This window comes from Engraulis encrasicolus, chromosome 22 (assembly GCF_034702125.1).
Source record: "Engraulis encrasicolus isolate BLACKSEA-1 chromosome 22, IST_EnEncr_1.0, whole genome shotgun sequence".
NCBI classification, from domain to species: Eukaryota; Metazoa; Chordata; class Actinopteri; order Clupeiformes; family Engraulidae; genus Engraulis; species Engraulis encrasicolus.
The window spans coordinates 19,429,256-19,440,087 of NC_085878.1; the positions used below are offsets into that span (position 1 = coordinate 19,429,256).

The window sequence follows — 10,832 nt, forward strand, 5'->3', positions numbered from 1 at the left end:
CATGTACTTACAGTATACATACCTAGCCCTAAGGTACCGTGCGAGTGCATAATGTTACATGCTGTGACATACCTCATAAAACTGTGTCTAATTAATGTGACAGGAGTCTTAAAATTAAGTGTAAGCCTCTTTTTGACTGTTCAATAAGACAATGACACTTTCACAAACTCCACAATACTCCAATATGTCAAGGCCTTATCCTCCCATTCCTTGGATGCCTCAGATCTGAGACTTTCATGCAACTTGCAAATTCATGAAAAAAAGGCTTTCAGCCCCCCTTGGGATTCCCCTCAGAAGATAAGTCACCTCAATTCATCTACCAAGCCCTCAGTGCAAACTCCACATGTAGGCTAGGCTGAGGCCCAAACATGTTTGTATTTTCAACCTGTTCATTTATGAACTAGATGACTTTGTTTTCTTCAATAAAAAGTTATTATTTGAAGATTGCCTTGAATGTTCGGTAACGCTTTACTTGGCGCTGGTGTCATATGCATGTCAGTGTCATGGCACAGTTATGCACATGTCATAAACATTATGTCCATGTCATAAACATCTTATGACTGTTGGCCTTAAGTGACATTCGGTTATGGCAAAGAGAACCCTTAAAGGGACACTGTGTGAGATTTTTAGTTGTTTATTTCCAGAATTCATGCTGCCCATTCACTAATGTTACCTTTTTCATGAATACTTACCACCACCAATTGCATTTTTCATACATGAAAAGGGGGATCTTCTCCATGGTCCGCCATTTTGAATTTCCAAAATTAGCCATTTTTCGCTGCAAAAATGACTCTACTTGGACCATACTAGAAAATATTAGTTTATTACTTAGTAAACTTTCATGTAAATATCAAATTTGGCAATAGGCAGCCCAGTTTCAATGAGCAGCATAGTTGCAGTACCTTTTTTGACCATTTTCTGCACAGTGTCCCTTTAAGGCCAACAGTCATAGATGTTTATGATATGGACATAATGTTTATGACTTATCTATGACTGTGTCATGACACTATTAAGACAATGTAATGAAATGCATCTTACAGCGGCATCAAGTAAAGTGTTGGAGCGATGAAGAAGGAGAGGGTAAGAAAAGCAGAGGCAGAGAAGAAGGGAGTGTAGTGAAGAGACGAAGAGAGTGAAGGAAGGAAGGAGTGTAAGAAATGCAGTATATGGTGGAGGGAGGGGTGTGAGAAAGTAGGGCAGGGCACTACTTGTTACCCTCAGAGGAACAAAGAGAGGAGAGGAGAGGAGAGGAGAGGAGAGGAGAGGAGAGGAGAGGAGAGGAGAGGAGAGGAGAGGAGAGGAGAGCCTGCGTTCCTGGAAGGAGCAGAGAGGAGCATCACTTACTGAACAGGAGAGGAGAGAAAGAACAAGCTTCCCACAGAGGAGCAGAGACGGAGAGAGAGAGAGAGAGAGAGAGAGAGAGAGAGAGAGAGAGAGAGAGAGAGAGAGAGAGAGAGGGAGAGAGAGAGAGAGAGAGAGTTTATATCATAATGTACTGTAAGCCCCATCAGGCAGCCTGTAGTTTATAGCCAGTCATGAGCACTCATGACACCCTTGGATTTATAAAGCATTATAAGCTAGATTCATAGTTATCCATAACTGTTAATATAAAGCATCATGAAGCATTATGAGTGTAGTCATAATACGTTGTAAGTAATTAAAATGTGTGCACTTGAATTAAAAAGAAAAAGCATCCCATCTGAGCTGCTCCGGTGTCTTCTCTTCATTCAAGATTGCCTGCCTCCCTCCCGTTGATGCACCAGATGTAAAAACAGAAGCGCGTGGAACCCCTTTTTGTTCATTAAAATGTGTGTTATAATTTGTTATAAATGCGCTTATAATGTTGGCTTTAAGTAAAGTGTTACCATAATATGCTATTAACTTGTAACACAAGGTAATAGTTATCTAATAGTTAAGTAACTGCTTACTAATGCATTAATAACAATTAATATGTGTCTAATGTGGCATTAAGTAATGATTATTAACCCTTACTTAAGTATTAGGTTGTAGCTATTTTACTGTTAATTATGGCCCCTTATTTGGAAGTGTTACCGAAAGAAAGAAAGAAAGAAAGAAAGAAAGAAATATAGAGAGAAAGAAAGAAAGAAAGAAATATAGAGAGAAAGAAAGAAAGAGAGCGAGCGAGCAAGCGAGCGAGCGAGAGAGAGAAGCCCCCATCAATTCCACTCTAGCTCCAGTTCTGCTACACCACAGTACTGTAGGGCACATTCTCATGCCTCTGGGATTACCCCAGACACTCATCTGCCTCTGCCTATGTGTAGTGCTTGTAGGAGAATGACATACTCTCCCACGAGTGTGCTTTTGCGCACAGATGTACGCATATGGTGTACGTGAGCTTACATGCGTGTGTGTGCCTGTGCGTGTATGTGCACACGTGTCATGTGTTTATGTAATGGAAACGGGAGAGTTTATGCATGTCAGTGTAGGTGTGCGGAAGTGTGTGTACAATACTGCATACAGCATGTGTGAATGAATATGACATGCAAGTGTGTGTGTGTGTGTGTGTGTGTGTGTGTGTGTGTGTGTGTGTGTGTGTGTGTGTGTGTGTGTGTGTGTGTGTGTGTGTGTGTGTGTGTGTGTGTGTGTGTGTGTTTGCTTGTGTGTGTGTGTGTGTGTGTGTGTGTGTGTGTGTGTGTGTGTGCCAGTGCATAACTTCACGTGTGTCTGCATATGAATGCCTGTGTGTATAGCTAGACAGGCATATAAATATGGGCATAAGTGTATGTGGGTGCGTGTGTGTGTATTATGTATGATGTATGAAAAAACAAAGCCATGGAAAACCAAAGGAATAGATAATGTGTGTGTGTGTGTGTGTGTGTGTGTGTGTGTGTGTGTGTGTGTGTGTGTGTGTGTGTGTGTGTGTGTGTGTGTGTGTGTGTGTGTGTGTGTGTGTGTGTGTGTGTGTGTGTGTGTGTGTGCGTGCGTGCGTGCGTGCGTGCTTTCGATTGTGAGATGGCTGTGATGTTTCAAAGGATCCAGAGCTTGGCTTCCTTCAGAAAACACTGAAATGTAGAGGTGTGTTGTTCACAATCGAGCCGGTTCTTTTGAACGGCTCCCTGAAGTGAACGATGGGAACCGGATCACAGCTGGGAGAGCCACTCGACCGTTATTTCGTTCGTTTTTCATTCATTTTAAGCACGTGGCCTCGACCAGAGCAATGAAATTTCGGAAAAGAACACAATTGTTTGCCTTAAAGAGTGGCAAAAACGGTCCTTAGAAGCAGGAGAATAATCAGTTGTTGTTTGGGCAAAATTACCTTGAGATGGAGTCGAAATATTACATTCTAAACACTGAATAAATAATAAAAAAAGAGTCAAAAGAGCCAGTTTTTTTAACTCCTCTTTGAAAGGAACGAGCCACTAAGATCCGGATCCCGTCAAAGAGCCATAAATCCCATCTCTACTGAAATGAACAAATGCAGAAGCAAGAAAACATGAAGACAGAAGGAGAACTCCAATAGTAGGCCTAGTTGTTGTGAATGCAGTAAGACAACTGCAGCACTGGAAGTCAAGAGATGGATAAATAGGCATAAAAACATTCCCACACGCCAGCTTTGGAGTTGTTTACAATTGTCCAGATTCCCAAGACCAAGATCTGGAGGCTTCCTGTGTTTAGCAATGCTGAACATGCACTCACAGTTAGGGGTAGCTCTCTGATGCACACACATGCGTATGCATGTACAATCACACACACACATATACACATACAAGCATGCAAAGGCATAAAACAATGGCGTGGAACAACTGACAGCTTCATTAACAATTAACGACGCAGCTTCTGTCAAAACGCGTCGGAGCTTTACAAGCTCATCATGCAGTTATTAATGACTCATCCATGTTTGATGGTCTTCATGATTGGGTCAAAGAATCCTGTGGGGAGGGAGGAGTACTTAGCATGTTGGTGTGTGTATACTTCCTCACCCGTTTTTACCTCATGGGCTCCTTTGCCAGGTTATTATCACTGACAATCTCTATGTGAGAGTAAATTGGTGCCGAGGAGGGGGAAAAAGTTTGGATCTGATGAGGCATTTAAGGCTTTTTTTCACTATGCTGCTTTTGAAAAATACTGCAGCTTTTTTTGTGTCCTGAAATAATCTCTCTGAGGCACTTCACGTTTGGCTGGGTTTTGTTTACTCAAAGGAACTAAGCCTAATGTGAACAAGATCCTCTCAAGCTGGAGAGGAGAGTTAGGGCATAAACGGAAAAGAGCACGACAGTTGAAAAACATAAAAGAGGAGCGAAGAAAGGAAGACGAGAAAGGTGGAGAGAAGAGAAGAGAAGAGAAGAGAAGAGAAGAGAAGAGAAGAGAAGAGAAGAGAAGAGAAGAGAAGAGAAGAGAAGAGAAGCAATCATAAGAGAACAAGAATAGAACAGATGATAGTTAGATGAGAGAGCTGAGTGAAGAAATACAGAGGCCCACTTTGAAGATGAGAAAGACAGGACAAGAGAAAACAAGAGAAGACAGGAGAAGATAAGCAATCACAGGAGAAATGAAAGAAAAGAAAGTGTAGCAGGACCCACCTTGGAGATGAGTGCGGCGTGGATCTTCTTGAGGATGTCGTCCATCTCCAGCAGCTTGGGCCCCACCAGGGAGCTGTGGGGACCACTGATGTGGCCGATGTGGTCCAGGCCCAGGTAGTGCAGGATCAGCATGTCCCAGTCGTCCCTCTTCAGAGTGCTGTCCAGGTGACGCGTCACATTGTTGTCCACCTGGAGGGACCATTAGGATGACCCAAGAGGAGAGAAACATTTCAGCTCGTTTCACACTTTTCTACTGGGATTGACACACCGCCATTCATTTCAAGGATTGAGTGAGAAGGTGAGAAGCAAAAACATTAAAGCTTGTTGTGCGTATTGTACTCGGACTGGCGCGGTGCTATTCATTACCTGCACCCCGGAGGAGATTTTGCAAGGAATTGTCTGTTTGTTTGTCTGGGTGTCTGTGTATTTGGCCGCCCAAAATTGATCTGTTGATAAGTTCGTAAAAATGACTTGATTGTTAGCAAGTTTATTTCGTAAACTCATTATGGGGAGTAGAAACATTCATTTAACTCTGCCTATACACCAAATGACGTCAAAAAAGCAATTGACTTGGCAATAAATCCTTTATTTCACTCCGTGAATGTATGTACTGTATGTGTGTATATGTACTGATATGTTTTAACGAGTGATACGTTGTATCCAGTGCTTAATTTGTCAAGCGGGAGGTCCTGGAGCGCAGAGGATGGGTGGCTCCCCCCCGAGAGGGATCTGTGATGTATTTCCATGAGGTTCCATCCAAGGTTCCGGAGCTCTCGTCTGAGGTTCCGGAGCTAGCTCCCCCTTGCTCCCCCTCAAATTAAGCACTGGTTGTATCCGTGCAATGTCTGTTGGGTATGCTGCTGGCTGAACACCTTCATTTCCCTCTGTTAATAAAATGTCCATACTCTACACAAAGGCCACATCTGGCAGTGGGCAATTCACACTATTGTGGTGTTGAAATGCGGCTAACACCATTGATGCACAGTGCTGCATGCTCACTGCCATGGTATTTAATACCTCTTTACTGACAAAGTCACAAAGGAACATCGAATGCCAGTGTTGTAAGTGTAGTATTGAACTTCTGCACAGTCCCTACTGAGCTGTATGCCTTGGAGCTATGAGGCATCCTGGCCAAGTCACCTGCAAGCGTACTTTATACAGAGGTAAGCCAAAGCAGAGACGTTCAATTATTCAGCATATACTGCATTATGAAGTAAACAAAATAGTGAGTGACTCACAGTTTATTGAGTTCAATATGCACTGCAGTAAACAAGTGGCCATATCAGAGAAGCCATTTTGGGCTTTATATGCATGTATTAAAGTGATACTGTCCCATTTTTGGAAACAAGCTCATATTACACCTCCCTTGAGTTAAATAATTGAGTTTTACCTTTCTCCTGTACTTTCAACCGTTCTCTGAGTACGGCAGTGCAAATTTTACCTCCATGCTAGCAGTTAACATGGAGTCCTATGAGACCAGCTGGCGGCTAACTGGTCTCATAGGACTCAATGTAAACTGCTAGCTTGAAGGTAAAATTTGCACAGCCGTACTCAGAGAACGGCAGGAAGAACAGGAGACAGGTAAAACTCAATAATTTAATTCAAGGGGAGTAATATGAGCTTATTTCCAAAAATGGGACAGTATCACTTTAAGACAGGAGGTAGAGGGAGAGGGAGAGAGAGAGAGAGAGAGAGAGAGAGAGAGGGAGAAAGAGAGAGAGAGAGAGAGAGAGAGAGAGAGAAGGTAGGGTAGTGGAGAGAGATGGTAAAGGATCGGGAAATGGCCTTGGGCTGGACTCGAACCCCGATCCCGGGACCGGACGCTAGTAGCCATCGCTGTATTAACCAAAGCACAGTAGTGACCCTCACCTCTGTGTAGTCGGTGACGAAGAAGGAGGTGGTGCCGTCGTACTCCATGAAGTGCTTTGGGAAGAGGCGCACCCAGGTGTCGTCTCCGTAGAAGATGATGCGCTTGCCGGCCGTCTTGGCCTGCCACAGCAGGTTGTCCTCGTACAGCGTGGCCGAGTTCAGATTCATCACCACGTCGATGAAGCCGGGGATGCTGCCCGTGGTCAGGGCCTGGGGCAGGAGGGCGGGGGAACAAGGGAGGTTGGCATCATCATTAGTAAAAGTAGGCATAGTTGTACAACCCCACAAGTTTCACAGTATATTCCTGGCAAAGTCACAACTTTTTCTAAAACATGTTGGCTTGAAAAAAACAATAATTTTTGCTGGTTGATTTGATGTCCTTGCATTATTCCCCATGTATTGCATGGATTGAAAGTTTTGAAATGATATAGCCGGTAATTTGATTTTTAACCCACAATCTACCAAGTCTCCCAACTACTCTAGAATTGGGGTTGAAGGAGCAATAGTAGTAGCAGTAGTAGTAGTAGTAGTAGCATTAGTAGTAGTAGTAGCATTAGTAGTAGTAATCATTGTAGAGGTGATAGCAACCGTATTCATTCAAGTCACTTTCCATACGGCAATATAAAACCTGCTCCTCATGAGGTTACACAATCTAATGCTGAAATGGAAAAGGAAGGAGAAGGTCAAGGAGGGTGTGTGCCAAAAAAGACTGGGCTACATGAGAGAAATAAAAAGCAAGACAAAAGAGAAATAAAGTCATAAAGACAGGAGGTGAATAAAAAAAAGGAAGTTAAGAGGAACAATGTGATCACAAGGACACAGACCAAAGTAATTTTGTCGAGTAATGTCATCTAAAGACATTTAAGACGAGGTGCTTTTAATAACTGCTGGAGTTAGCTGGCCTACATCGCCTTACTTTGAGAGGGGCAGGGGCACGGTAAAAGAGAGATGACTCAACGCTAGGGCATCTTTTTATGTTGGTGAATAAAACATTAGCGAGGAGTTCGGAACACCAGAAAGCAAGGTAATAATAAAATAATAATAATGACCTAAAATCCACGCATAGATAAATATGCATAAAAAGCATAAACAAATCCCCAAAATAAACACTATAATAATACTGTATAATTTATTTGGGCTTTTGAATGTCATTGGACTTCAAATGAACCAGTGACTTCACACACTGAGGCTTCTGTTTACGGCTATACTGATTTCATTTCAGTATGTACTGCGCGAGGCTTGGAGTTGTCGGGTTATTTCAAGACACGACCTGAATGCTCTTAGGCCTTCTATGACGGCGTGTCCTCTGTGTCTGATTTGACCACAGGCAACAGTAGCTGCCCCGGGCCAGAATCCCTAACTCAAATTATGATAATCTGCTAACATCGCCACAACAATGTCAGTACAACACCAGATTTACTAAACCAATAAATTACTGGAAGTCAGTGTTGTGAATGAGAATGTGTGTACATGTGCGCAAACGTGTGTATGGTGGGTGTGTGTCTGTACGTGCATGTGTATGCGTGCATGTGGTTGCTTATTAGCACAACACTGATGGAGTTTACAAACTCCATCCTTCCTAATCAAGAGTTGTGCTATTCCCCGTCTCAGTCACTGCTGCCACAGACTGCCATAGCTCACTGTCACCCACGCTCCTGGAGTTGTTGTTGTTCATTTAGAGCGCCATTAGTCATGGCGGTTACTTAAACAGAATGCCTTTATTGGGTCGTCACCACCAAATGCACTGTGATCACAGACACAGGCACACATTCTGACTCAAAGCGCACACTGCACACTCCTCCTCAAAACAGCGCGCGTGCGCGCACACACACACGCACGCATGCACGCACACTTAAAACACACTGGCAGACTGCTCTTCCTATGCCTGTGCTGCTTCATTAACCTGAAAAGTTACAGCCTTCTCTCTCTCTAACCATATATTTTCAGGACTTCGGCGTGATTACAAAAACAAACTAGAAATGCATTCTCACAGAAAATGCTGGAAGCGGGCTTGCCTTTTGGGGCAGAGATGAAACAAAGTACTATAGAGAAAACAAAGCTAAAAGAAATCTTGGAAAAACTCCATCCACCCAGTCAGAAGTTATGGGCCAAACTATTCAGCCATCTTGGATTCAGCCATCTTGAAAGTGTTGTAGCTCTGCGTTTTGGGGATATACTAAATGACATACATGGTATTTTAAGTTGGCTAAGGAACACTGCATATGATATCATTTTGAAAATCAACATGGCTTCGAGCGGGATTAGAACTCACAACCTCCATATCTGTAATCCAACCCCTTTGCCATTGATATTAAATGACATACAATACATGATATTTGAAGTTGGCTAAGGAACACTGCATATAATATCATTTTGAAAATCAACATGGCTTCGACTGGGGTTCGAACCTCCAACCCCCATATCCCTAATTCAGCACATTTGCCATTCATACTAATTGACATACATGGCATTTTAAGTTGGCCAAGGAACACTGCATATGATATAATTTTGAAAATCAACATGGCTTGGACTGGGGTTCGAACCCCCAAACTCCATATCTGTAATTCAGCACATTTGCCATTCATACTAAATGACATACATGGCATTTTAAGTCGGCCAAGGAACGCTGCATATGATATAATTTTGAAAATCAACATGGCTTGGACTGGGGTTCGAACCCCCAACCTCCATATCTGTAATTCAGCACATTTGCCATCGATACTAAATTACAAGCATGGTATTTTAATTTGGCTAAGGAACACTGCATATGATATAATTTTGAAAATCAGCATCGCTTCAAGTGGGATTCGAACTCTCAACCTCCATATCTCTAATCCAGCACATTTGCCATTGATAATAAATGACATACATGGCATTTTAAGTTGGCCAAGGAACACTGTATATGATATAATTTTGAAAATCAACATGGCTTCGGGTGGGATTCGAACCCTCAACCTCCATATCTCTAATCCAGCACAATGCGTTACCACTAAGCCAAGCAGCTAGCTGTCATGCACAGTCCAGCAAGACTATATTACATTGCATTGCAGAGCTGAACAATAGACTTCTAGAATGGTTGCTCGCACCTGCTCGTTAAGAATAGAATCTTGAGACAGTGACAGTTGAAATGGAATCCTTCATTGGCTGCACCTGTTGTGATTGACTGAAAGACAGTTAGTATTGAGCCTTAAACAGGGGAGAGAATGAGAATGAGTTTTTTGTCTTTACAACATCGTTGTAAAAAAACTAAAAGGAGTTGGCACGTGTCCTTTTCACAGATCGGAGTCATGCTTGTGATCTCTCTAACAGTCTTTGAATGAAGTTTATAGGTTAAAGGGTTCAGGCACAAATGGACCTCCGTGTGGGACATGCGCTGATCTCTTGAAAAATGCATTTTTGGAAAGACTGGGATTCTCCATAGAGCCAGGCCTGTTTTTTTTACAAACCTGCCATTTAAAAAGTATTGGGAGTTGGGAGATGAAACTTTGACAATTTGGAGACATCCCATAGAGCTCGCTAACAACGTGTCAACTAAACTTCTAGGTGAAAGTGTTGATGTTTTATGACCGAAAAAGCCTCCTACACTCTAATCTCTAGAGTGGCGGAACTTTGGTTCATGAAGGTTCCACCACTGTTTTGAATGGGGACCCAGGCTTTCACAAAATCGCCAAAAACGGGAAAACGACAAGAGACACGGAAAAGCCTTTTAATATACGCGATGTCCAAGCCGAGCCGGTCGTTTTAGTGTTTGAACGGTGTCTCTATCTCGAAAGGCCTAGGAGGAGATCCATTTTCTATTTTTACTGTCCCCCTGCACAAGAACGATAATAAAAAACAGGACTTAGAGATTACTATAATCGGGCCTTGCTCTGCAAGGGCCATGCTCTGCATGGTCCTTGCTCCGCAAGCCCGCTTAACTAAATAACAAACACAGAACTCCTGCACTGAGTATAGTTGAGGACGTGGCCTGGTAGGGGGGAAACGTATCTCAGGAGCACTTCTGCTCATGGAGACTGGGTTGCTTCTAGAAATATTGGGCCCCATGATGAAAGGTTAAAGATTTAACATGGCATTGGCAATACTATTAAAATATAATTCAAGGGACCCACATTTCCCCTCTGGCGGTGCCCCTGTCTGTATGGACAAGACATGCGGGCACTCATTCCCCTTCTCCGACCCCCTCTGCCTATTCTCATGTTGGCACAAGACAAAGCCCTCAATTGCCCCCTAACTCATCGTGCCTGCGGGGGAGACAGTACTGCAGCAAGGCGGAGCTGCTTCCTCGCTCTGATACAGCATTTACAGTACATCAGCACCGGTTAATACAGGTCTGTGATCAGCACCTCCTCCTCTCCTCTCCTCGCTCCATCTGAAAAAAAAACTTCTGCAAACATGCAAATCTGCAGCCCCTGAAGAAGTTCC

General features: G+C 43.1%; 1 protein-coding gene across 1 annotated transcript in view; it reads right to left on the bottom strand.

Moving 5' to 3' along the window:
- The window catches only part of pigg (phosphatidylinositol glycan anchor biosynthesis class G (EMM blood group)), a 172,295-nt gene that overhangs the window by 151,537 nt on the left and 9,926 nt on the right, over window positions 1–10,832 (bottom strand). Inside the window, 2 exon segments of the mRNA XM_063188079.1 lie at window positions 4,542–4,730; window positions 6,411–6,620. Coding sequence (XP_063044149.1) covers window positions 4,542–4,730; window positions 6,411–6,620 — 399 coding nt within the window.